Source organism: Centroberyx affinis, unplaced genomic scaffold, assembly GCF_046629955.1.
Source record: "Centroberyx affinis isolate AG114_WGS23_722 - 3 ecotype Tasmania unplaced genomic scaffold, CSIRO-AGI_Caff_v1 ptg000112l_1, whole genome shotgun sequence".
NCBI lineage: Eukaryota > Metazoa > Chordata > Actinopteri > Beryciformes > Berycidae > Centroberyx > Centroberyx affinis.
In genome coordinates this window covers 289,223-316,034 of record NW_027278814.1, presented here as the reverse complement: position 1 = coordinate 316,034, position 26,812 = coordinate 289,223, and the positions used below count along the sequence as shown (strand labels likewise).

The 26,812-nt window shown below is 44.1% G+C and overlaps 1 protein-coding gene across 1 annotated transcript in view; it reads right to left on the bottom strand.

Moving 5' to 3' along the window:
• The window catches only part of LOC139650196 (protein unc-13 homolog A-like), a 29,497-nt gene that overhangs the window by 1,858 nt on the left and 827 nt on the right, over positions 1 to 26,812 (bottom strand). Inside the window, exons 2-39 of the mRNA XM_071526781.1 lie at positions 23,392 to 23,421; positions 23,037 to 23,136; positions 21,420 to 21,537; positions 21,131 to 21,254; positions 20,301 to 20,371; positions 19,992 to 20,046; positions 19,525 to 19,554; positions 18,292 to 18,505; positions 15,995 to 17,113; positions 15,704 to 15,806; positions 14,181 to 14,224; positions 13,407 to 13,485; positions 12,457 to 12,462; positions 12,277 to 12,351; positions 11,946 to 12,165; positions 10,931 to 11,158; positions 10,663 to 10,804; positions 10,229 to 10,398; positions 9,949 to 10,064; positions 9,670 to 9,833; positions 9,261 to 9,414; positions 8,850 to 8,918; positions 8,460 to 8,549; positions 8,046 to 8,180; positions 7,592 to 7,719; positions 6,824 to 6,909; positions 6,440 to 6,566; positions 6,239 to 6,335; positions 4,844 to 4,987; positions 4,636 to 4,713; positions 3,975 to 4,052; positions 3,779 to 3,867; positions 3,540 to 3,683; positions 3,253 to 3,376; positions 2,523 to 2,579; positions 2,338 to 2,418; positions 1,546 to 1,693; positions 880 to 936 (exon numbers count right to left, since the gene is read on the bottom strand). Coding sequence (XP_071382882.1) covers positions 880 to 936; positions 1,546 to 1,693; positions 2,338 to 2,418; positions 2,523 to 2,579; positions 3,253 to 3,376; positions 3,540 to 3,683; positions 3,779 to 3,867; positions 3,975 to 4,052; positions 4,636 to 4,713; positions 4,844 to 4,987; positions 6,239 to 6,335; positions 6,440 to 6,566; positions 6,824 to 6,909; positions 7,592 to 7,719; positions 8,046 to 8,180; positions 8,460 to 8,549; positions 8,850 to 8,918; positions 9,261 to 9,414; positions 9,670 to 9,833; positions 9,949 to 10,064; positions 10,229 to 10,398; positions 10,663 to 10,804; positions 10,931 to 11,158; positions 11,946 to 12,165; positions 12,277 to 12,351; positions 12,457 to 12,462; positions 13,407 to 13,485; positions 14,181 to 14,224; positions 15,704 to 15,806; positions 15,995 to 17,113; positions 18,292 to 18,505; positions 19,525 to 19,554; positions 19,992 to 20,046; positions 20,301 to 20,371; positions 21,131 to 21,254; positions 21,420 to 21,537; positions 23,037 to 23,136; positions 23,392 to 23,421 — 5,094 coding nt within the window. The remainder of the gene's footprint in view (positions 1 to 879; positions 937 to 1,545; positions 1,694 to 2,337; positions 2,419 to 2,522; positions 2,580 to 3,252; positions 3,377 to 3,539; positions 3,684 to 3,778; positions 3,868 to 3,974; positions 4,053 to 4,635; positions 4,714 to 4,843; positions 4,988 to 6,238; positions 6,336 to 6,439; positions 6,567 to 6,823; positions 6,910 to 7,591; positions 7,720 to 8,045; positions 8,181 to 8,459; positions 8,550 to 8,849; positions 8,919 to 9,260; positions 9,415 to 9,669; positions 9,834 to 9,948; positions 10,065 to 10,228; positions 10,399 to 10,662; positions 10,805 to 10,930; positions 11,159 to 11,945; positions 12,166 to 12,276; positions 12,352 to 12,456; positions 12,463 to 13,406; positions 13,486 to 14,180; positions 14,225 to 15,703; positions 15,807 to 15,994; positions 17,114 to 18,291; positions 18,506 to 19,524; positions 19,555 to 19,991; positions 20,047 to 20,300; positions 20,372 to 21,130; positions 21,255 to 21,419; positions 21,538 to 23,036; positions 23,137 to 23,391; positions 23,422 to 26,812) is intronic.

Genomic DNA, 26,812 nt, shown 5'->3' with positions numbered 1-26,812 from the left:
TAAAGGCCTTGTTTACTTCTCTTCCCCTTATTTAACTTGTCTTGCACATCCCACCATCACCTCCATCTCCCGCCATAGCATGTGTTCATATTCCTATTTATATTCTATCACCTCAGCTCTATTCTCCTTGCTGTGTCTAGGCCAAATATATCCCCTGCTCTACCACACCTGCTCCTATGTAAAAGTCACACTCCTTCCTAATCAGCTGATACAAATGAACTCAAACAGGGAAGTAAAAAGGCGGAAGAAAACTAGGGAGTGGGAGAGATAAGGACAGTTAGAGAGCTGTACCAAGGGCCAACATCACTGTCTTGGGTTATCTTTTGCTTTGGCAAAAGGCTTGATGGTAACACTTTATAATAACCATCATTAATAAATGGTAAATTGATAGTTAATTAAACTTTAGTTAATAGTTATTTTACTGTTAACAAACAATGAAATGATCATTAATAATGTTTACTAATTATTAGTAATGCTATAATTTATGTTATTTTATCATTCGTTTGTGTAATATAAAATCATTTGTTTATAAATTATATATTGTATCATAGCTTTTTACCCTTTTTACCGTCTCTTATCAGCTATGATACAATATATAATTTATAAACAAATGATTTTATATTACACAAACTAATGATAAAATAACATAAATTATAGCATTACTAATAATTAGTAAACATTATTAATGATCATTTAATTGTTTGTTAACAGTAAAATAACTATTAACTAAAGTTTAATTAACTATCAATTTACCATTTATTAATGATGGTTATTATAAAGTGTTACCGTTTGACTGTTTGATTACACAGACTAAAGTCCTATCCACTGTGGATTCCTCTGGTTGGCATGCAAATGATACACAACACTGCCGACACGTACCTTTCTCTGGTGGTGTGTCTTCATTTGGTGTGTACCTGATCCCTTTCCCTCCGTGGACTGTTGCGGAGAGACAAGAGAAGATAAACAAATGAAGATGACAAGGTTGATTATCACAACATGTGGAAAAGAATATATAAAACTGAAATGGTTATGGGGAAGGTGGGGTGTATATGTTTGGGCAGTGGTATCCTGCAGATTAGAGAATTCAGGTGTCAATACTGACTGAGAGACTCTGTGTGGAGTGAGTGGGAAGCACTATTCACTCCCTTAACAAAGACTGCCTAGGTGTCCTCCTTCAGCAAAGCATTTAAATGTATTTTTGGCATTTAAAGTTCAGTCCATTTTTAGAAGCCCACACTGTTGATCACAAATCCATCTATGGACATTTCAAGTTTTCACTTTTTTGTTTCTGGGATACTGCCACCAGCCTGCTGTTAGCATTTGCTGGTATTGCTAGTGTAAGTCAATGAAGCAATGAATAAGACATTTTGTCTCAACGTTATTGGCAAGCCATTCCATTTAATTCCATGAGCTGTAGAAACAGTAAGACTAAATAGTGGAGTTCTTTGAGAGGAATTGAATGCAATTTTGTGTGAAACTGTTTTAATCCCCTGTGTGGCTGTGTGTGTGTAGTGTTTGTGGCTGGGCGGCCCTCTGATGTCGCACCCTGAGCGCTCTGTGAGAGGACAAACTTCCTGATGAGCTTGTCTGTGGCCTGGGTGTAGAGAGACAGGGCGTAGCGCAGAGACTGCAGGTCTGGACTCTTCTCCAGGAACGTTTTCTTCAGGCCCACACCGCCGGCATGGAAGTATTGCTGCGGAACAGACGGGACATAAGGAGGTAAGATACAACAAAGCAGACAGACAGAGAGGAGAGAGACAGAGTGAGCTCTAATTTAGAAGTGTGACAAAACGACAGCCTTGCAGTGTGCAACAGCCTTGTCAGCCTTGAAGATCTGTAGCAGAGGCATGATGCTTTGAAGCTGGCTTGATAACTCAGACCTTTCCAAACTCGCACTGATTTACTGCAACTATGTACGCCATACTAGCCCATAGTAATATTTACTGAAGCATAGTTAAAGCTGAATGCTGATCCTGAGTGTGCACACACCAAGATGCCAGTAAGACTGTAAAGAGAACCTCACAATAAAATATAAAGTGTCAGGTGATGTTCATGGGCTACATCATTGAATTTCTGATTAAATATGGAGAAAAAACTACTTAATTTAGCTTAATTTTGATTTATCCATATACTTTTGTCACCCTGAAATATGTACAAAAAGGGCTGTAGTTTGTTCAAGCTGCACAAGGCTAGATTTTCATATAAAAATACACTCATCTTGTCAACCTAAATCACAAAGTGGGGCTGCAATAGAGGGGAACATCACATCCCCTCTAACTTGACGTGATGCAGATTCACCCTATCTGCCAACTGTTGTGTATGTGTAACACACTGTACCTTTATAGTGTCCAGTGCCAGCTCTATTACTGCACACTGTTTAGGAGTCAGAGCTTTGGCTTCCTCTCGCCCCATGTGCTCCTGCGGGACAGACAAGACAGACAAACAAACAGACAAAGGAGTTAGTGTATACCTCAGATCAACAGTTATTGTCAAATGATAAACATTTTGTCCATTTTCATTACCTTGAGCTTGGAAAGCTGGCCCAACTCCTTAGCAGCATTGAAGATCATCTGAGTGCCCTGTTGGGGAGAAATAGAGAGGCAAGTTAGGATGGTATGGAGAAAAAAGCCACAAAGTGTTTCACCAAGTGATGTTGAGAGATATGCATGAGTGTGTGAGAGGTGAGTTCAGGGAGTTTAGTGTTTACAGCAGAAGACACAAGAGATGAACCTGGAGAGTGAAGGGGAAAGGCAGTAAAACAACTCATATATCTGCTCCTATAATGTAGACGAGTTAAGTTAAGTTTTTAGAGAGAATTTACCACAAACAATGGAAGTAAGGGGGAGAGAAAGAAGGTTAGGTGCTTAAGTATTGTAGGGGTCATGGGCAGGTATGAGTGTAGTCTCTCGTGCACCATGCTGACATCTACATCAGGTTTTGATGCACCTAGACAGAGAGAATACTACAGTGACATAGGCCACAAAGGGAAGTGGTAAGGGTCCTTTTATTCTTGGCATAAGAGAGTGTTTGTTCATGCTTACAAAGACTGCACATATTTGGGAACACACATACACACTATAATACTTACAATAACCTAAGGAAGGAGGGAAGGGAGAAAGAATGGGGTAATGGCAAGATAGAAAGGTCAATGTACAGTCACTATGAAATATTGCATTGAAGGCATTGAAATTGAGAAACACAGTGAGACCGATGAGGAAGAGGGTGTAGTAAATGTCTTTGTGTGTTACCTACCGTCTGGTCAGTAAGCGTTGGAAGCACAACAGTCTTCTCCATGGTGTTCATCACCAGTTTCCACAGCTCCTTCAGCACTCTCTTCAGGACCGTCTTCTCGCAGATCTTAGCAAACAGTGACAGGCTGGAATACAGAAACACACAGTCTCTCACCCAGCATAATTAAGAGTGACGCTCTAATATATGTGCATTTATTTACGAAGTGTGTCTGAGTCTGTCTTATCGCCATGAGGATGTGAGTGTGTGAGAGTGTTTGTTTATCTGCGTGTACACAGTATGTATCTCACTTGCTGTCCAGGAAATCCATGATGGGTTGAAGGACGTTGTCGGCCTCCTGGACCACACTGCCGTTCGCTGGGACAGTCTGACCTTTGACCTGGGCCAGGATGTCCCCCATCTGCCTCACGTTGTCCTCAATCTGGGGCTGGAAACTATATCACCACACACAACAACACAAAAACAGACAGCTCCAGACAGGAAAGGAAAACACCTCAGCAAATGCAGCGCCACACTCTTACACACCCACCTGACAGCAAAGATGCGGCTGAGGTCGTCCATGACGTTGTTGAGTTTGTTCTGCAGCTCCTTGAGGAAGTCACTAGCCTCCAAATTCAGCTGGAAGAGGATAAGATGTGATGAGTGTAAGGGCCATGTCATATTAGTATTATTATTATAAAAAATACAGTATATACATGGACTGATGGGATGCAAGTTGGACTTACGTCTTTGCCTCCCATTGCTTCAAACATCTTCTCCAACTGAACTCTGAGCTGCTGAATGTTATTGATGATGATACACGGCTGAGGGTAGAAAGAGCAAAATCATTACTCCATTCACTGACACACACACACACACACACACACACACTCTCTCTCTCTCTCTCTCTCTCGCTCTCTCTCTCCCCCCTCCCTCCAGGTTTTTGTTGTAATCAATCAAGGTTAGTCCACCTAACTTTTTTTTATTGCTTCTTTGGCAAAAACAGTCTTGGCGATGCAGGGCAGGGGAATCTTCTTAGTAATTACCACTCCTTTGGGGCACCCAGTCTCTCTGGGAGTAAAGCCCACTTTCTACACCACATTCAGCTAATTACTCAGCCCTAATTCACTTAGACACACTTCCACCTGAGAAAGACTATTACACTAAACAGGCTGAGAGATGAGGGTGGCTCACATCAAGCAAGGTGACCACTGACATCAAACTACGTCTTCAAACAAAGTCTTCTTGGAGCTAAAAAGCTACAAAATGAGTCACTTCTCTATTCCCCTGCCACAAATTTCCATCTGGTGCCTTGCTGTGCAAAAACTTTCCAAAATAACATATGGTGGCTTGCTACGTACCTTTCCACTGTTATGTTTACCACTTTAAAAGATCTCAAACACCTACCACTTTCTCTTTGTTGACATGATTCGGAAAGTCCTTTGCTATGATGTCAGCATAAGAGAGCAGGACATTCCCAATGGTCTAAGAGAGAGAGAAACAAAAGAATGGAGTGAGGGCAAGAAGGGCATATATTGAGAAATGACACAAAGTAAATCATTTTCATCACTGACTGCTCAACCAAGAGGGTTCGATGTGAGTATTAGGAGGCCACCTTGGCGAATCTCTTCATGTAGTTGCCAACGATCTGAGGGTCGGGACACTCCAGCTTGCGGATGATTTCAAAACTCTGGTTGAGCTGAGAGAACACGTCCACCACTGAGCAGGAAAACAAAGCATGCTCTGATGTGACCTGGAACTGGAGTAGAAAAAGAAACGGGGATCGGGGGGGAAAGTATGAGAAGACTGGAACTGTGGGGCTGAGTTGCGCGTGATGTGAAATAAAGAGCACTGTCAGCGAGAGGGGTTAATTCCCCACTGGGGCTGCCCGTGTTAGAAATGTATGCACTCATAGTACCATAAGGTGCTTTGGATAAAAGCGTCTACGAAACGGAATATAATTCACATGGTGGACAGACACTGAACTGACCCTGACCCTTGATTCCCTCAGCTTTCATATTCTGCAGCTGCATGTGACTGCAATCAAGAAATTTCTCACTCTTCTGTGAGAATCCAGAGAGCAAAATAACCCTTTGGATAGGAGTGGTGGAGGCAATGAGAGGGCGATGATGGGGAGCAGGGCCCTCATTAACACCCCTGCCATTAGCCTAGTAGTGAATGGTGTTGTTATGGTATGTGGCTGGGGACTGGGGACTGCTGTTTCGCTGACGCGGGGAAGTGGAAGCTGCTCCAGGCGACAGTAATTGGACCCAGAGGACTCCTGACATACGAGCTGGGAGAATCTTCGGCTGCGCTGTATCGACCCCTTACCGTGTGGAGATGTAGGCGAGGGAGAGAGTGTGGTCAGTGCATGGTATGTGTGTGTATGCATCTACGTGTTGCTGTAGCATCTGATCTTCTCTGCAGTGGAGTTTTTTTTCATTTGCCTTTGGTATCGAGTCATTATTGATTGCCTTGAGGCCTCAAACCTGCCTCTCTCCCTCACTAAGTCTGCTATGTGCTGAGTCAGGAGAGCTGAGGTGAACAGCCTATTTGCATGAGAAATGCATGAATACATTTTTTGAGGGAAATTTTGCAGGCAGGAGGTAAAAAGCCTCTGTACATTATTGCCGTCTCAACAGAAGTTCACAGTTGAATTTTAGTTAAATTTGAGTCTCGCATGACCAGTTTTCTCCACACTTTGTTTCAGTGTTTTGCCACAGGAGAAAAGTTCTGGCTTAAGTTGCTGATTAAGCAAGAATAACTACAGGAAAACAATCCAGAGTGTGTTTGTGTATCTTCAAACAATATCAAAATCCAGTGTACCACTGAAAAGTAGGGGGTTGATGGGCGTATTGTTATATCTACAGTACATTCAGTAGTGTTTTACAGTACTGGGAGAGATGTGAGCAACAGGCTGTGGGTTCTCTTGTGAAACACCTGTTCATCCAGACTGGTATGTTAGCAGACTAGCATCTTAAATGTGAAGAGGGCAGGTGAAAGGAGTTACCCCGTCCTTTTTGTCCCTCTCCAAGGCACCATGGAGAAAATCTCTGGACACTTCCTCATTCTCGTCCAACCACATGATGACAAATGGCTCAAACCAGCTGTAGAACAAAAGAAAAAAAGAGTAGGAGCAATCTGAGTTTCTGTTTCAAAGTGGTGAATATAGAGGGAAAGGCAGGGATGCCGTAATAAAGGTCATACTCACGCAGGGTACTCAGGTACATGCTTCTGGAAAGTGACCAGCTCTTTGCAGTACTCATTATAGAGCCACTTCACCTTGAAGTGCAAGTTCATATAATCTGCGCTCTTACACAGGCGGTGCTTCTCATGCTCTAAATACCAAAGAGAAAGAAAGAATGAGCAGGAGAATCCCTCCCCCTCTCTCTCTCTATCTGTTACATTCATAGCCTACATAAAAAATATTCTCTCTGAAAACATGCTCCCTGACAAACTAATGGCTCCTTTCCCCTGGCTCCTTACATCATCTCTAGCCCCGACCCCCCATCCCAACCCTTCCACAAGAATGGGTGTACACACACACACACACACACACACACACACACTCTCACTCACACCAAGAGAAACTTACCCTCCATGGCATATTTCATATCTTGTGCAAACATATTCCACATGACCTCTGCGCTGATCTTGCCCACATTCAGTTCCTGGGGAAACCTATGAGCGGCAGCACAGTGCTCAGGGTTAGATGCTCTGTATCCTATGTATTATTTAACATTATAGCTCATGCATGATTTTATATAAAGCCTGCTCTCTCCACCACAGTAAGAAAATGTGAAATTCACAAGACAGTATTTATCCATATTTTCTCCCAAAACAGAGCCAAAGAGTAGAATTTGACTATCATTTTTTCCTCATAATTCAGTATCCAACTAACAGTTTCAACACAACAACCTGCACTGGAAGCAAAAACAGGAAAGCAATGATTGACATGGGATCAAAAAAGGTTATGGGGAAAATGCTGATCTGCATACACACAGGTCAAAAGCCTATTGCCAGTACACATACTGAGTAAATACACAGCAACACTAAAAGATGGATTCATTTGTGGTAGCCCACCACAATATTAAACAAGCTCATCACAAACAGATTTCCTAAACTGATGCAATAACATATTAGCCACACTTGTTATCTTTGATGTACACCTTGCGGCCTACCTTGAAAAGACAAAGAAAGGCTATTCACTGGGTCTGGCCTATTTTTCCATTTATCTCCTTATATATTAATTGAGATTTCCCCTATTCTATTCCTTTACAGTCTTTCCTTGACATTTCCAACATTGGCACTGCATGCTAAACATGAAGAGAGAGACCACTGGTATGGGTGGGAGTAGACTCACTGGTTGAGGCAAGGAGTGTAGGAGTTCTTGTCCTCCTCTATGATGGAGACGATGAGGGTGATGAGTTTGGACCAGAAGTCCAGGTTCTTGACGCTGGGACCCTGCTCATCTGGAGGGACTGCCTTTGACTGGAGGGAGAGAGAGAGAGGGGTTATGGTCGCACACCTAAATATTCATGCTTGTGAACAGTTTTAGCTGACGCAGAAGTCTCCAAGCTAACATCTGTCCTTCAGTGAGTATGACATTAGTATTTATTGTTCCAAAAAACCTGTTCCTGTTTAGTTATGAGACTGTAGTTACTCTCTTTGAGAACAAGATTTGAATTTTCCAAACATGTCTTCTCGTGGGTGGACAGCACAGCAGGTATGCAGTGAAGAGCAGGACTTCTGCAATGGCTACATCTGTCCATGCCCACACACATAAGTTTGCTACACACAAACACACTCAGACTTACAGGGTCCGTCTGGTATTCCCGGTTGTACAGATCGTGGCAGTTGTTGAAGATGTACTCATAGGTGGAGTTGAGACAGGCTTTTACACAGTCCTTCACCACCTGGCTCGCCCTGGGGGGACTCTGCAGCTCCTGGACCTGAACACAAACGTTACACAACATATGGCTGAATCTCAAGTGCCTCACAGTGCTGTCAGACATACAGTTTCAGCATGGGCTATCCCAGTGGGAATTTAGCCCTAACCTCTACCCATTGAGCTGCACAGAACACACTAACACACACACACAAAATAACTGAAGTTTGGATAGGGTAATGTTAAGCTGACTCTAGGTTTGTGCCTTAGGCTACATTCTGGAAGTACAGGAAAGTTCTGCTATATTTCTATGCAAGTAAAGTGCTAATGTTTTTATTCTTACCTTCATCCTGAAGAAAGTGATGCTGGTCAGGAGGTCCACAGTAGACTTGAGGTCCTGTAGTCTTTCAGGACTACTGGCTGGGAAATTATTCTGAAAGCACATACACAAACACAGAAATTAGAAACTGTACAAACTGTTCACCTTAGCTCAAACCACTTTGCTCATGCATCAAGATAATAAATATCAGTAGTGAGCACAACAAGAGGAACGCCACATTGTTTTCATCTCAATTAAAAAAAAACCCAGACATTCCCATACACGTGCATCCAGAAATAGCACAAACAAGAGGTGGTTGATCGAAAGCAATAATGAGACTAATATAGTGGCACTTCACTTCTAATCAAAATGTTCACCATGCGTTATGATAGATAGAAGTAAAGTTGTCAGTACCCGGTACATGGACAGGTCGATCCTCAGGGAGTTGTGCAGCTGATCCAGCAGTTTCACAAACCTCTCCTTCTACACAGGACAAGATAAAAAAACAAAAAAACACCTAACCTCTCAGAAACACACCATGGCTAAGAGATTATTTGTTACCATTTGACTAAACAAACCCAGGGCCGGATCTGACTTGGTTTATCTGGTTGTACCTTGGGAGATGTAGGTTGGGCCTGACTTTCAATTACAGGTGTCATGTGCTACATCTGAGCCCCAGGGGGAATACTGGTTTGGAAGTGCAATACATTTCTGAAGTGTTTTCGAGACAATGAGCCTATCCTAAAACAGATATCATGGAAATAGTCACATAGACCTATGGAAGAGAGACTTCATTATTATTCAGTATTTCTAAGATGAACTCACGCCAAAGTTGGAAGCAGCGAATCTGTCTGAGGCAGAAACATTGTTGGAGGACTGGGTGGTGTGGGCGTAGTAGGCGTTGATGTTGGCCAGCAGGGTGCTCATCACTGCCGGCACTCCTGGGCACATGTATTTCGATGACAAGCAGGCAAAGTGGCTGTTGTGTGGGAGTGGCAAAAACAAAAAGGAACATTCATTATATTACTTGCTTATGAACTTTTGTATTGATAAATGAATAAAAGATATAAAATCATTATCCTGCTTGCTGCATTATGGTTACTATTTGGTTTGTTAAGTAGCTGAAGCCATTTTTGGTAGCACATAAATAAAACAAGGCCTATGTTTCTAACTGTATTTGATCTCTCCTGTATAACTTAAGACCAACAATGAGAACAATGCTTAGGGCACTGACGTCATAGCCTGGTAAATGGACTCTACTCCATATCGCATGGCGAACTCGTCCACTATCTCCTGAGCCGTCTCCTCAAAATACACCTTCCATGCGTCGTCCCCTTTGGCATCTGGGATCTTTACCACGCCGCCATTTTGTTCCTCTGTAGTGTATTGGAACAGGTGCTGAACATAGAGAAAGGACAGGGTAAGTGTGCGCGTGTGTGTGTGTGTGTGTGTGTGTGTGTGTGTGTGTGTGTCAGGATATGTCCAAGTACCAGCAGGTAGCTTGAGGACTGACCTCATGTAGGCAGGTGTACTGAACATGGTAGGGAGCCACCGTCTCCTCTCCTTTGATCTCCACACTTATGTGCATCCGGATGGCCCCCGACACAGCAGACTTATCTGTTCGCTTGTCTGTCAGAGGAAAGAAAGACAGACACACCTTCTTAGTTTGCTGGAATCTGTTCTATCTTCAAGAGACTTTTACTTTTACTTTACTTTACTTTTATTTATCTGTCTCTTGTTCTGTTATCTCTATGTGACTCCAGCGTTCTTTTTGTCTTCTCTGAAAAACTCACCCAGGTTGTACCAAACGTCCATCTCCCCGCTGAGCGTGCGGACTTCAATGATGGTTTGACCCAGGAAGTCATCGCTCTCCCGTTTGAATCTCTGCTTCACACGAGACTTGATGTCATCGTCCTCATCCCACACGCGCACCTTGATGCGGTCGGAGGAGTTGTGGCATTCGCTAGATGAGGCAGAGACAGAAACGTGTTTGGCAAATGCAAGAAGTGAACAACTGTGATACAGCAGAACATACCTTGGTGGAAAAGATGCTCTGTGGTGAAAAATTGAGGTGCATAGAAGGCACATGATTCGCAAAAATAGATCACATTAATTATTTTAGAGCATATGCTACTAAAATAGTAGTGCTATAGAGAACTATACTGTTACACTGATATAAAATGAACCTAAATATCAGCTGGTGAAAGTCAGAGTTCACTGTACTCACAAGTGGAAGTTCTCTTCCCAGACAGGGTTGAGATTGCCATAGATGGTCTTGGTCCTCTTCTTAGTCTTCCCCACTTGGACAGTGACATATGGGTCACTGGAGCCTGTTTTGTCTTTAGCCTGCAGGCCCTGGGCACACACCACTGAGGATGAGACGGGGAGAGACATTAAAACAGAGACCTTGAGAGCTGCCTGACAAGCAATCTATTTAATGGATAACTGTGTTAGCGTGTGCCCAGTATTAATCTCAATCCCAGTGTCTGCCTCACCAGTGATGCTGATCTTCGCTGACCACTTGGATGTCCCGTCGAGCACGCTCTGCTTGATCTGTTTCATGTGCGTGCCATGTGTTGACTTGTCAAGGGCAAACACTTCCTGGATCAGCTCAAAGATCTCTGGCTTGTTCCTCTCTCGGATCTTCATGCGGTCCTTCAGAACCATGATGATGTTCTGGGTTCGGTCCTCCGCCCCGTGCTTGGAGCTCTTCTCCGCCGCCCCTGATGAGACGGGAGGGGGAAGAGATGGCCAGAAAGCAGTGAGAGGAGAGAGAGAGGGATGTATGGAGCATAGTTAATCGTGAGTAAACTTTATTCAAGCCAAGATGGCTCATAGGCCGGCAGCTTATCTCCTCCCTTCCCTGCAATCCATCTCTTTAAAGCTGAGTGCCAAGCAGAGATAGCATCAGATCCCATTTTGAAAGTCTTTGACATTTCTTGGCCAGGGATCAAACCCCAAACCTCCCAATATCAAGGCGGAAACTGTAACCACTGGGAGTGTAAAAGACAGACCGAAGTTTGAGGCACCCGCATCATACAAGACTCTTTGGAGACAGGAGACAGATGAATAATACATTGCATGGATTGACTCCAGAATCAGTATGGGAATTGGATAAGTCACCCCTTGTGGAGCTGAATTAGAGAAAGCAGTATGGATGCAAAGTCTATGTTTAGAAGTAAGAGAGGAAAGAGGCAGGGGGATGACAGCACATTACTCAGGAGATAAATTGCAAAGGAAGAGGGAGGAGAATGTGAGAGTGGATAGAGGACAAGAATAATGGGATGTCAATCGAGCAGAAGGATACAGAGGAGGAGCTAAAATAGAGTTTGTGTGGGGGACTGGGTGTGTGTATCTCTCTAAGTAAAAGAAGATGCATATATTTAACAGTGCGTGCTTTTGTTATCTGCATTTGTGTGTGAGTATGGTTGCTTGCATCTGATTATACAAGCATAACTCTTGTGTATGTGTGTGCTTGCGTCTAGCTACCAAAGCATCAATCGTCCTTACTCTGCAGACAGTCAGCATTGAGCAGGTCCTGGCACTTATCGTGGCATTTGACCCCGCACTCGGAGCAGCGCATGCCCTGGCGGGCGATGCCCCACAGCAGCCCCTCACACTCGTAGCAGTAGGTAGGGGTGGTGGCTGTCCACACCTCAAAGTTGTGTGGCGTGGTGGAGGAGATGGGATAGATCAGAGCCTGCAGGGTCTTTTTATAGACATGGCTCTTCTGCAAAGGACATGAAACGTAGCATGTAAGTTTGATACCAATACAGCTTAGTTGTTCACAGAATCTGACCTGAACCGTAAAAAAAACACTAAATGAGGTGAGGAAACCCACCAGCTCCTCATTGCCGAGAGTGGTGGACGCCATGGCAGACGTGATTCCCGCCTTACGAGAGTTCTGCACCAGAGACTAGGAACAAGAGGACAAGGGGACATGGTTATGTTTGAATGTGAAGTTAAGTGTTAAGAGTTCAACTTTGAATTTGATTCCTGTAAGGGATAAAAAAGTACTTACCATAGCCTGATGTGGCCAGGCAGTGATAAAAACAGAAGACAAGGAGAAGAAGAAAGGGAGAAAAAAACAGAAGAAAAGGGAAAGGGATGTTAGCATATTTTAGGAATTCCTGAGAATGAGCAGAACAAGGTGTGTGTGTGTGTGTGTGTGTGTGTGTGTGTGTATGACTTAAGTCACTTTCAGGGACACACACCAGACTTAAGACCAGTTGATTGGGGACGGCTTGTGCAATTGGGGACAAAAGCCGTGTCCCCAATTGGTAAAAAGCTGATTTTTGGGTCAGTGGTTAAGGTTAGGGTTAGGTTAAGGTTAGGGTAAGGGTTAGGTTTAGGCAAGTAGTGGTTATGGTTATGGTTAGGGTAAGTCTCCAGGAAATGAATGTAAGTCTATGTAAATACCCCAAAAGTGACATAAGTAAGACTATGTGTGTGTGTGTGTGTGTGTGTGTGTGTGTTTGTGTATGTGTGTGTGTGTTTGTGTATGTGTGTGCCTGTGTGTCAGACATGGTATGCCCTGACCTCTAGAAGAGAGCAGTTTAATCTATTACACTCCCCAACACTGCCGACATGCAAGCGCCTAATTTGTGGGCAAATCGGCCACATGAATCAGCCGGGGGAGAGGTGACAGAAAGCAACACAGATATACCAACATGGGCACATTCATCTTATCTTATAGACTTCCTGTCAGAAGATATGCTTAGTTATCATACAAATAGGATCATTTCCAAGTTTGGGAGGACAAAAAACTCCCTATCACGCAAAAATGGCAGGGACAGAGATAGGTCCCCAGAGACTTTAACTGAGTTGCAGAGAAACAAATAATGTCAACAGTGATTCCAGGGCACACCACAAGAGGTGTGTGTGTGTGTGTGTGAGTGTGTGTGTGTGTGTGTGTGTGTGTGTGTGTGTGTGTGTGTGTGTGTGTGTGTGGCTCGCACGTGTGTGTCTCACCAGATCTCTGACTAGAGGGATGGCTTTCCTCTTGCGAAGGTCAGGCATGCTGTCAATACTGTAGAGAGCTCCTCCCATTCTGAACAGGAAAAGTAACAACCATGTATATTTAAACAATTAAACTGTATAAAACTGTATTGAACTCAATATTTTCCATTGGTTAAGTGATTCTATCATTGTCATTCTTAAGTTTTTTTTTTTACCTGTTTCTGATACTGTAGACACAAAATACCCGCAAAACACTTCACAGAAATGTCCAAGGACTTCATTTGAGAGTTTAATTACACACATTCTCCTGTCTTAAACAGCAGGTAGGACACTCTACACCTGAGTATAACTGCCAGGTTTGTATCTGGCTACCTAAGCAGTTCTTCAGTATGCAGCCTCAGTTCAACTTCGAGGTCTGCCTCATCTACAAATGACCTGCCAGTTAACTCAGGGCTGCCCACCACCGCTCAATACTCACTGGCCAAATGCCATGGGCTGAATGAGGCTGTGGATCAGAATAAAATAACATGGAGGATTCCTGCACTAAAGAAGGGCATATTCACTCTACAGCAGCAATTACAGGTTTTCATGAGGATTTAAGAATAATTTAATTGTGCACAAGTTCTGGAGCCATGTATTCTTGAGATAATTCAAGAAATATTAAAAGACTGAAGTACGTATCTCTATCATTATTTGCTGAGCATGGCTTGACTAATATAGGGTATGTGATAACTGTATTATGTAAGAGAGAATGCATGCTATGTGGAATTGCAAGCAGAAACTCACCCCCCTTTACCAAACCATAGTGAGTTGGAAGTCTCTCCTCGAGCCTGAGAGAGAAAAAGAAGGGATAGAGAGAAGAAGTGAGAGGAAAGACAACTAAGTATTTAACAAACCATCTTATGTTTGGCCCGAACCCATCTCTAGCCTTCATATACAGAGAGAGGAGACATCCATTGGTCTCAAAGTTAATTGTTTATAACATTTCCTTATCAGGCTCTCCCACATCTAAAACCCCATCCCATCTCATCCATGTGTTATCGCTTCACTGGTCGATAGCGACCTGGGTCAGTAAAAACCCTCACTGAGAGTTATTGCTCAAACAACCTTGGGATGCCTCCCACCTTTTATACTGCTGGGACTAAAAGCTGGGGCTACAATAAATCTGCAAAGGCAGGTGATTCATAGGCAAACATAATTCTGAACTAAAAGGAAACCTGTTATCCTATATTTTTTTTAATACTTTTTATTGTCAGCAGTTATTCTATAAATTTAATCCTTATTGATGCTGCTGTGGAAAGCATAAACCAGTTTAGCAACTATGCAACCAACTATGCAAACAATGCTGTAATGTGAAGTTTTAATTCAAGACTATAGAAAATCAGAAACTGTGTGGCTGAGAATCATACTGGATAAGAGCTCTTGCAGGATAAAACAGAAAAGGTCAAATTCTAGTGGAGATGAATGAGCGTGGAGGTGCTTGTTTTCAGACAGTGAGGAGTCCAACAAGACATCTGCTGCATGTAATATCATTGGCCAACAGTTCCCTCTTTCTCTTGAGCGACCTATCAAGTTGTACCTACCTGTCAGCATGCTCCAATCATGGCCGAGCAAAGTGCATGCGAGTGTCACTATGGCAATGACATGAAACTGGAGAGAAAACAAAGTGGGTCGGCACAAACAAACAAAAAAGACAAAGGAAGGGAAGCCAAGTGTAGAAAACGCAACGTGACATACACCAACATAAACATTGAAGCAAGTGATTAATCCTCTGCACAACTGAATTCAAATGAAATGAATAGCAAAATAATATGTGAATAAAATATGCAAGTGAAAATTGATCAAGCAAAACTAAACGTGTTCGACTAAATCAAGCAGTTCTGTGGTAACAGCAGTCATACTGCAGTGTAGTGCTTCACCCCAGACTAAAATAAAAAGTTTGCTGTCTGTAAAGTGCTCAGTATTTTTCAGAAAACCTAAAAGTATCAATTATAGAATATGAAACACATTAAGTCTGCACTGCGGTGTCTAGCGAAATGCACGATCAAAATAGAACTCAAGAACTTATATACCCGGTTCTTGCATATAAATAATGCACTTCACATTCATATTTCAAAGACTTGGTGAAACACTTTTAGAGTCTCTGGAGCTCAGGTATTTAGATGACTGGTACTGAGGCTTGCACTGAATTTGGCCTACCGGTCTGGGGCTCGGACTGGGCTGCTGTGGAAGACTGGACTGGAATTTGGACTGAGGGTGAGGTTCAGACCAGAGTTGGATCTGGGATGAGGCTGTACGCGTGCTCTTACCTCCCGCAGCTGTTCTAGGACCTTGTTGTAGAGCCTTAGCCAGTTCTCCTTGGCTCTGACTGCTGGATCCACTGGCTCTTTGGGCTCCTCTATTACTGCAGGGCTACAAGGACAAAAAAACATTTTTTGTTTTTATCAAAATGCCTTACGTAAGTGCATGAGGGGTGCATGAGGGGCAAGTCACGATGCATGGGATAGAGCAGCATGGAAACATATTTTTTCATATTCTTTTACTGTTGATTTAGTTAATTCATTTCCTTCCCTTTCAACCTTCCATTCATTTATTCCTACCTCTCAGGTGGCATCTCTGTTTCCTCTACAGGTGTCGGCGGTCGGCTCTCTTCAATACGCTCCTCCTCTTCCAGGGGAAAGTCCTCCTCTGGATGTGCAGGGGGCGTCCTAGCCTCCCTTTCCAACATCTGCTCCTCTTCTAGCCGAAACTCTTCCTCCAGCTGGAGAGTCTGGTCGTCCTGGGCAGCTGACTGCGTGGTGGCAGGACCGTTGGGCTGGGCATGAGGCGGTACAGGGGAGGGGGTGGCTTGAGAGGGTGGGCCCATGGTGGAGGGGGGCTGGGAGGCTGGGGGAGCCATGGTGGATGGGTGGGATGGAGGGACAGTTGTGGACGCAGCAGAATGAGCTTGTTGAGATGGGGCTGAGGCCGGGGGGTGAGGCTGGGCGGGTTGGGCAGTGGGAACAGAAGACAGGAAAGTGGAGGCCAAGCCCGTGACCGCAGCTGTTAGAGGTTTAGCCATCGAGAAGAAGGAAGTGGCAGACGGGGCTGGCTGAGGCTGGGGCTGGGGCTGGGGCTGGGTTTGGGGCTGGGAAGGTTTCGGTGGTTGGGCGGTTGGTTGACCAGCAGGGGGCTGTCCCGCCGGGGCCACGCCAGGAGGATGAGCCTGGTTGGGGGCTTGGTTGGGGGCTTGGTTAGGGGGTTGGGTAGGGGGCTGCTGTTGGTGTAGAGAGGGCTGTTTCTCTAGAGGAGGTCTGGTGCTGGGTGCATCAAGAGTCGGGGGAGCAGTTGACGTCGGGGTGGGAGTGTATGGAGGCTCCATGTCCTCACTGAGGGTTCCATCCAAATTGTACAGATCCTCATCATCATACATCATCTCCTCATCCTCATAGAGGCCCTCCTCCTCCCCCTCATACAGCCCTCCGTCATCCTCCTCGTACAGAGCCCCCTCCTCTCCTCCGTCCTTGCTGTAGCCCCCCTCATCACTGTACGCCCCCTGGGTCTCATCAGGGTCCCAGTCTGGGGAGCCTTTGCTGTAGCTAACTGAGGAGTGGCAGGAGTGGTAGGAGTCATTCTCGTCATAAGGGTCCCTCTCTCCATACTCACCACCGTAGTCCTCCTCACTCAGCTGACTGCTGCACCGACTCAACTCTGCAGATGACGCATAGCTGCCCGTGGGACTGGGGGGAGAGGAGGAGAGGTGGAGAAGAGAAGAGAAGAGAAGAGAGGAGAAGAGAAGAGAAGAGAAGAGAAGAGAAGAGAAGAGAAGAGAAGAGAAGAGAAGAGAAGAGCAGAGAAGAGGAGAAGAGAAGAGAAGAGAAGAGTAAGATGCAAGACATGCCCAAAAGAGACTGATGGAGTATTAAACAGAGAGAGACGGGGTTAGGAATGGAGATATAGACATCACATATTCACTCTAATGCTTACTGTTGCGTATGCACTAATGTACATATAGACGCATGCATATATGTATAACTGTCCTAATCGCAAACATGCTTAGAAAGCACTTTGTTCGAGGATGGTCTGTACACTTTGTACTCTACACGATATCCATACCAGAAACCTTTTCTACATGTCTTGAGGTGGCCGGGCATTATGCTGATGGCTAATCGATGAAAGGCAATGGGGATACAAGAGTACCAGACAGGCAGAGAGAAATAGAGCAGAACAGAAAGGTGAGAGGCCTCCAGAAAGCTGACAAATGAAAAAGAACAAGCATCCACAAAGGCAACAAACACAGAAAAAGTATTTATACTTCGTGATGAATGGGGCTATTAAAAACAGAATAGAGGCAGAGAACGAAGGGTGGGGGTGGAGGGGTGAGAGGGGAGCAGGAGATAGTGAAGACAGGAAGGGAGACAGACAAAAAAGGAGAGGGCAGGGAGGGAGTGAATAGAGAGTGGAGAGGAGATGAAGATGGAGGTTGCCCTGTCCAATACACTCACACAAGCAGCTAATCTTGTGTGCAGTATTGACCATTAGATTGCCAGTTGAATTATTCATAAAGCGAGAGGTAGAGGGATGCATAGTTTTGTTTTCAGTCTGTGAGAAACATGTCAACAGACACTGTGAAACAGTAAACAACTCTGAAAGAGAAAAGACCCAATGAGGGACACACACACACACTGAATGGAAGCATTTCATTGACTACTTTCAGTCACTAACTACTGAGCCAAACCTAACCACAATATCCGTAACATTAACACTTAACCTAATAAACCTAAAATTGAACCTAGCCCCTAACCTCATACTAGCTCCTTTTCAAATTGAAGACCGGTCAAAATGTCCTTAATGCTCCAAATCATTCTTATGTCTTACGTTCAACAATCAGACAAACTACAGTGATGCAAACACACACCTGACAGCCCTCTGGTGGTGGTAGTCGAGGTCATGGCTGTTGGCCGTGCGAGGGAAAGAGGAGCTTCTGGAGCTGCGGTGCTGGTGGCTGATGGGATACTGGTGGACAGAGGCGTTGGGCTGGGACGTGGTGTAGTAGGGAGGAGGGATGCTGTTACTGGTTTCACTGCGATAGTCACTGTCCCTGTCGTCCACAGCACTGTCTGGGTCCTCATCTACACACCAGCACGCACACACACACACACACACACACACACACACACACACACAAGGCAAGAGAAATTATGAATCTGTCAGTCATTTTGTCAGTTCTGTCCATCAACTCATCTTGAGTGAAGCAAGTTTGTCTGAAGAAAGTTTCATATCTCTATAAAATAAAAACGTCAACCGGAAGAGAGAAGAGCTTCATGAAATTATCATCCCGATGGACAACTTGTCATGTGTCACAGTGATCAGAAGCATTGATCTGCACTGGGCCACTCTTTTAGTACTATGGTAATCACAGATGATATAGGTGAGCTGCCAATGAGCCGCTATTGATCTGTTATCAGACACATATGGTCAGGTCATTCAGAGTACACCCATAGAAACACGAGCTGTACATCAGCAACTGCTTCCCTCTCTTCATGGACATCCCATCATAACTGTTATATATCATCCATTCCTACACACTAAGGAGATGCTTTATATCTCTATGGCGGCCATAGATCAGCGCTTAACGTCCCTGTGGGAAGTGATGAGAGAGTTTAACAGGGCAGAATCAGCCACAAGCCAAACCAGCATCTATTAATCATTCATCATTAGCCATCACCGTCTCTCGCGCCCTGACAAAGGCTGCTGCGGCACCGCTTACACCTTCATCTTCATCTGTCTGGGCGTGTAAACACTAATTAAAGGCATCGAACTTTGTTTCTGTCTTCAACCATGACCCCACATCTCTCTCTCTTCCTCTCTCTCTCTTCCACTCTCTCTCTCTCTCTCTCTCTCTCTCCCTCTCTCTCCTCCTGCTCTCTCTTTTTTCCTCTAAGAGAACAGAGATGAGATGGATTAAATCGCTGCAGTGGTGTGGGCGAGTCTGATAGCTGCTTATATAAGACCATCAGCTAATCACAGAGAGAGAGAGAGAGAGAGAGAGAGAGAGATCCATTTTGTATATATGCATATACGTATGTATGTTTGTATATACTACATGTTTGTATGAATATATGTATGTATGTTTGACAATCACACTTACTTTGTTGGTCTCCCCACAGACTCCAGTTACCTGCAATGCAATGCAAAGAGTATTGATTATGAATTGCACCGGTTCATCCCATGTCAACATGCACTCCTGCCATTCATGTTTCAAAGTTCCCAGATGGAGCTTGTGAATGGAAACAAACCACAGAGCATATGCTGAGTCTCACAGTCTTTCCACCTGCCCCAGAGAGCTGGCTCAGCAGGCCCGGCAGACTGGGCCAATAGTGGAAACACAGCAGCATCCTGGAGGAGCTCGGCTCCGGACATCTGATACTGCTATTGATCCATTACAGTGCAGCTATCAGCCCCTCTCTCTGATACACAGCAAACCATGTGTGGTTACACACATAATGCACATGCTGAGGCAAAGCAATCCAATTACATCTCACCAGCTGAACACATATTTCTCTTGTTCAGGACAAACAAATGAGTGTTTTGTACAAACAGTGATTGGTCACTCACAGCACTGTGTCCCTGGAACGGGAAGTGGGCGTTCCTGTTCCTCCTGGTACGAGTACTGGTGCAGAAAAGGAACAGCACAAATAAAAACAAATCAGTTGTTGAAAGATGGTAATAGGCAGAGGGAGTTCTTGGGTTCTATGCTTATAAGCAGGAGGTGATTTTGTTATGTGTGCAGCAATGCAATTTTACAGTTGGATTTCTTCTTGTGATGTGTAACACATTTATTCTCCCAATAAATCATGTTGCCATGTTTCCAAAAAAAAGTTGAGGAAATGCTAAGCCATTAAATTAAAGTGGGTGACAGCTTACATCTTGGTCCCTCATGGCGTTGAGTTGCTCCAGTTTTTTGGCCCAGTACCGTGCCTCATCCTCTGGGATATCTGCAAACAACCCACACAAACTCAGGTGACAAACACAACCCTTATGCAGTCCCACCTGCGCCACTTATAGACTCTCAAAATACTTTGTCATTTGCCTAAACTTTCTGCCTAAACACTCTGACAAACTCCATCCACATGACATCAAAGTGGGGAAAACCAATCCATAAAATGTATTTTTACTTCATGAGAAAAGGCAAGGAATCCGCACGCTGCTTAAAATCAAAAAGGCGAAAAATACAATTTGACCCAGATCTGATAAGGAGCCAGTTTATAAGCAACATGTATAGCCGCTTCAGATGATCTGGCCTGACCTCACTACCCAGTGACATTGAAAATGGGCCTTTTCACTTAGAGCAATGGAGCCAATCCCCTATAAATAGACCTGGCCTACAAACTGAGGAGTCAGGTGTACAATATTGACTAGGGGAAGGTGAGACAGTATGAAAATGATACCTAATCAATGCTAAGAGAAGCACAGCTTGACCGCTGAGAAAGGAAGGACACAAACAACCCCACACACACAACCATGCATACATGTAGGTCAAGTCAGTCAAATATGATTGTTTATTCATATATCATTGTGTGCTGTGAAAACATACAAATTCACATATACATATACACATAATTTATTTGTATCATCTCCTCCTCCTCTTGTCTACCTATTGTTTCATATTCTCATCTGCTCCAGCCTACTGACATTTCCTGACTATGATGTGAATATGGATTTCTAATTTCAGAACAATGGATCTGTGCTCTCACCGAGGGGCAGTTCAAAGCGCGTGTCGAGCAGCACCAGGTGGAGCGTGGGGTCTTTGGTGCCACAGATCTCGTTATCAGTCATGATGACCTGAGAGTCCAGCGTCAGCCACTCCCCTGGGCCTTCCTGTGCACAGGAAGAAAACACACAATCCATAATGACATGGGAATCCTTCGCTGTTGTACAGATAGATGAGCATGATGACAAAAGGTCCAGCCGACAACCCTGAGTGCCTTGTATAACTGGGAACAAAGTGTTCAGCTATTTCTCAATTGGTGGTCAGTGGCGGACCTCATTTGACTGTCGAATGCTGCGGAGGGGTATCCACACAGTGCCGACCATCGTGTCCCAGATTAACCCTTTGTTCCACACCTCTACTGTCAGACCCAGGTCCAAGCGGTTAATTTCACTAGAGAGAGAGAGAGAGAGAGAGAGAAAGGACTTAAAGCAGTCAGGGAATAATGGCATGAAGATACTAAAAAAAGATTTTGAAAGATGAATACTGTAATACACAGACACACGCACGCACACACACAAGCGCACGCACACACAGGATGCACAGTAATTACTTGTGAGCTTCACTGTGACAAATAGAAAACTTGTCTCTTGGGGAGAGAGCCTAAGAGAATCTAACACACAGCATTTACAAGACAGCAGGGAGCTGTGCAGGAAGAGAGCAAGAGAGAGAGAGAGAGAGAGAAGCAAAGAGAGAGACAGGAGAGAGGGTGGAGGGGGGGTCTGGTAGGGACAGCTGAATATTGCATTTACGTGAGCGAGAAAGAGGGAGTGAGGAAGGAAAAGAGTGTGATCAAGAGAGCGGAGGGAGGGAGGGAAGGAGGTGATTGTATCACATGCCTGGAGGGAGAAAGTGGGAACTTTAATTAAGAAACAGGGGGCTGGATTTCCCGTCTCAGTGGTGACTCCTTTTAAGAAAAGTGCCAGTTTGATTCATGGCAGTGACTGAGGGGGCACAGTCGTTTAAAGGCAGTTTGAAGGAGGGCATGAGGATCTCCGCAACCCATCATTACATAACACAGCTTCTCTGGCGCAACACCAGTACAATGCTCAACGCCTCCGAACCTCCGGATCATACAGGACTCTGCAGTCAGCCTCCCTGCTGCATCCCACATGTTTCATCTTTAGCACCATTAATCACTATATACTACCACACTGTCAATACCGCACAGGATCTCATAACATACCAAATACTTTGTGTGATATAATGTACAAATAGTTCTAGCAATAGCAGTGGGGTATTATTCCAATATTTATTGAAGCACAAGCTCAAACAAACTAATTTCAAAGTGAGGAAGACCGCTAATGATGATGTGCAAAAGTGAAAAACACTGCTAATGATGACTAGACACCGTACAAACGAGAGTAGAGGAGGATGAGGGAACATGGGGGGAAAAGAAAGGCTGAAAAAGGGGGAGAGGAGGAGCAAAGCAGATGAAGATCAAGGAGCCGTGTTTAGAGGAAGCGACAGAGAAGAGGAAAGAGGGGTTGGGAGAGTGCCAAGGTTGAGAACAAGGATGAGAAGAGCGCGGGGCAGAAATATCGAGGGAGAACGGATGAAAGGGGGGATGAGGGAGTTGTTGAAGGCAGAGGTGCAGATGAAGAGAGAGAGGAAAAGCTATGTGAAACAATACAAGGATAAAGGGCACTTGGGACGGAGATGTGAAAAAGGGGGAGGTGGGAAGATGAGAGAAAGGTTGATAAAGAGCAAGAGATTAAAAAACCCACAAAAACACTCAAGCAGCTCAAGTGGAGAGTGAGATGAAGGGATGACAAGAAAGGACAGAGGTAGAAGAAGAGGACAGAGAGAGGGAGAGGGAGGTATACGTACATATTTTATATAAATAGAGAGAGAGAGTTTTGTGTTTTGTCAAAGGATGACAAAGGACTCACAACATGAAGTCTTGTTCCCAGCTGGGCAAGTTGCCCCGGACAGCGATGGTTGTGCTCTTCACATTTTGTACCTTCAGCGTCACATAGGTGTTGAACTTCTCTATCAGGGACAGAGGGATGAAGAAAGAGTTATAAGAGAAGGACAGAAAGAGAAAGATGTGGCCCATGCCTGGCCTGAAGATTTAGGCTACTGTAGATGTATGCCTACATTTTATAACTGACTTCCCATCCCCTCATTTGCATTAATGGCTTCAGCATGTAATGTTTTCTCAGTCCGCAACCAGTCTATGATTAAAGATTTATGCCACATAACTGTGAGTCTCTCCCCCTGTGTGATCTGCCTCTCTTTATTTACCTTGGGGTCCATCCAGCTTGGCTTTCTTCACTGTGGAAACACAGAGAGGTACAAAGTCACACACAGGAACACCATCTGCTTCATTTCTAAATGTTCTTGCGTCCTCCGTTTTTGGCTTTTATACTGAGAACAGATTATGAGAGGATGCTCATATGATAGAGGTCTGTGGAAAGTACATTTTGATCAAATCTATACTTAAGCAAAATAGTAGAGATTGAAAATATTGTGGAGAATGAGAATTATAATACATTTATGTCCTTGGATGCTACTAAGACTTGGATAGGGACTTGATAATAACGGAGGGTATACCATGCATTGTCACATAATACATGACAGCTGAGTCAGGAAATTGAACCTGCAACTGTGCAGATCTGTGCCATAAGGTCCAGACCTGTTGGCTCTGTATGTGGTGGCAAAACTGCACAGAAACACACAGCGCAGGTGAAACATTGGCCACGGTCCCACAGTGTAAGATCACTGTGGCATGCTGGGTAGCGGACAGGCTGGCTCTATGGAATGCAGAAAGCAACTGTGACTTATCACAGAGAAACAGGAAGTATGTTATCGCTACATACAAGTAAAAGGATACCATCTAGCACTGATTAAACAGATCAATGGCAAGTATATGTTAGTATTATTATTTTTACAGTTTCATTACTCAGAATTTTATGACATTAAACACATCCACTAGTCAGGGTTTAGCTACATCTGCTTTTTTCAGGAACTCCTTTATTTAATTAAAACATTGGATAGGATAATTTCCACGATTATCAAATAGGACATGTGACCTTTTTTTCTAGTTTTCTAAGTAAGGTTAAAGCCCAGTCTTTCTTGCTGCAGTACCTTTTTTAACAGCTTTGACGTAACTCACACATACATTTTTAATGCTCCACTACCTGCCCCCCAACACACACACACACACACACACACACACACACTCCACAATGTCCCCACACTGCAACACACAGGCTAGTACATTGTATGAACACACACAAAGATCTGATAATGTATTCATAAAAAAATGTAAAACAAACCACCCCATACCGCCCTTGAGCAACGCAACATGAACTTTAATATTCAGCAACTTTCAACTGCTCATCCCATAATACTCTACACAGATCGTCCACACTAGAACCAGTCACTATAGTAACGACCAAAAGAAGAAAAGTTGCAAATTAGTTGAAATTACCCTGAGTCAGCAAGATACTTTTCTTCCTTTCTCTTTCACTCTCTCGCTCCTCATCTCTCTTTCATGTAACACACAAACACAGGCTGAATCTGCAGGTACAGTGCTAAGCAGTCACAGCAGCAGAGACAATAATACACACACTCACCTGCAGTGACTCACTCACATCCGCCTGCAGCTAGGATAAAAAAAGAAGAAAAGAAAAGATTCCCTGCTGCCATTCAGACCACCGCACTCAAAACACACACACAGATTCACACACCGCAATTTTGCCCTAGCAGTGGCTCTACATCTGTCTAATGCCCAGTTCCTTTTTTAAAACAGATGTAGCTGAAAGCCATTGCCCCACTGTAAATGTGACCAGAAAACAAAATACAGTATTTCAATAGATAATAAAACCAAGCTATGTTTCCAGCCGTTCTTTAGATTGTTCAGGCAGACAAAAACAGAGCATGGTTCTTTGTGTTTTACTCACAGGACTAAAACAGTCCTGGAAATATATCAGTACATGAGGAGGATCAATAAAAAAAATGGATTTCAGACGGCAGAAAGCTTAATAATAGAGCACAATCATAAATCTCTCTGATGGAGTAAATTACGATGAGAAACATCCCCAACCCCCAAAGAATATTAAGAGTCGCATTTGTATGCATGTAAGCGCACAGGCAACCCCCTGCCACACACACACACACACACGCAAGCACTCACACAATCATGCATACACATAAGCGCCCACATACACAACTCATAAACAACAAGCCTGTGAGGGGCTATAACATAGAATCAATCCGCTGAAATGTAGGCTACAGGCAAGTAGCCTAGATTCAGAAAACCAGACCAGATCCATAAATTTATATCAGCATCTGATTTCCCATCTTGACTTAAAGGACTTTCCAAATCAAACTGTTTTTCATGATCAGAGGATGTATAGCCTATATACTGAGGATGCATGTACTGTGTTACAGAACACAGTACATCTTGCTTTACAGCTCATAGCCCCAGTTTTCCTCGTAGAAACCTCATTTTTAGGATGCACCACTAGCACAGCAGACTCCGACTTAAAGGAACTAAGAGGATTTCCCAGAGAACAGAGACTCACAGGGAATCAAGCAAATCTTTCAACTTGAACTGTCAGAATGTGAAATAGGGAGCGGGTGAGCTTGGATCAGCCATCCAAGGACAAAAGGAGGGTTGACATGATTCAAGCAGACAGCGCCTTATTCTAAGGGATCATATGTACACGGGGATCTGCAGTAGTCTGTGCAATTGATGACAGAGACACTGCGCTGACTCATTTAGTGTCCAAATCAAGACAGGTAGAAAATTGGACTTGAAAGTACGTAGAATATCTGCAGGCAAAAAAAAAAACTTCTCAGGACCCATCTGTCTTTCTCTCTGAATTCTGCTTTGTCGACAGATGCTACAAAGAATGCAGCCTATTGAAGAGGTACAAGGACTGTGGGGGCCAGAAATAGCACCAGTCAGGTAAGCATGAATGATGTAACAGGAACAGAAACAGGGCTCTCTGCCAAGTCTCGTAGACTACGACATTGACATCCACAGCCAGTGTTTATGAATGAATAACTTTCAGATCCTAATGACGTCTGGGACCAGCTCGGTAGGGACAGTGAGTGGGTGGACCTGGAACGGGAGGGTAGGGGTGGAGGTGTGGGTGGGGGCGTAGCTAGGAATTATGGGCCCTCTGCGCAGGAGGTGACTCAGGGCCCCCCTCCACTTTCTTATTGTCCCCATACCACCATTAATCCACCTATGACAAACATCTAGCCTATGTCTCACCGTCCACAACTCAAACCACACCTCCACACAGTCATTTACTGATCATTTATCAGACACATCCCTGATTGTACTTATGGGTTTTGGGTACGACCACGATAGAGCTAATCAACTGTCCATACTGTGTTCAAAATCTGCCACGGGAGGATCATTTTGTTTTAGTCAGTACAGGAAAAACCTAGACAATTTTTATTCCTCTTTGTCTCAGGTAACACAACACAACAGTTGCTGTATCGTATTTTTGAGGAAGTTTCATTTGGTTGTAGTTATGCAGATTTCAACCAAACCCTGTTTCAGAACCAGAGCATTGAAATACAATATCTAGAAATATACACTTGAGCAGGACCACAAAAGACATTTCAGCCCAGACACTTTAGGGTCCTTCCCTCAGCTCAGGGTAGGTAGTCAGCACCCCAATTTCCCCTACTACTGGGAGATAAA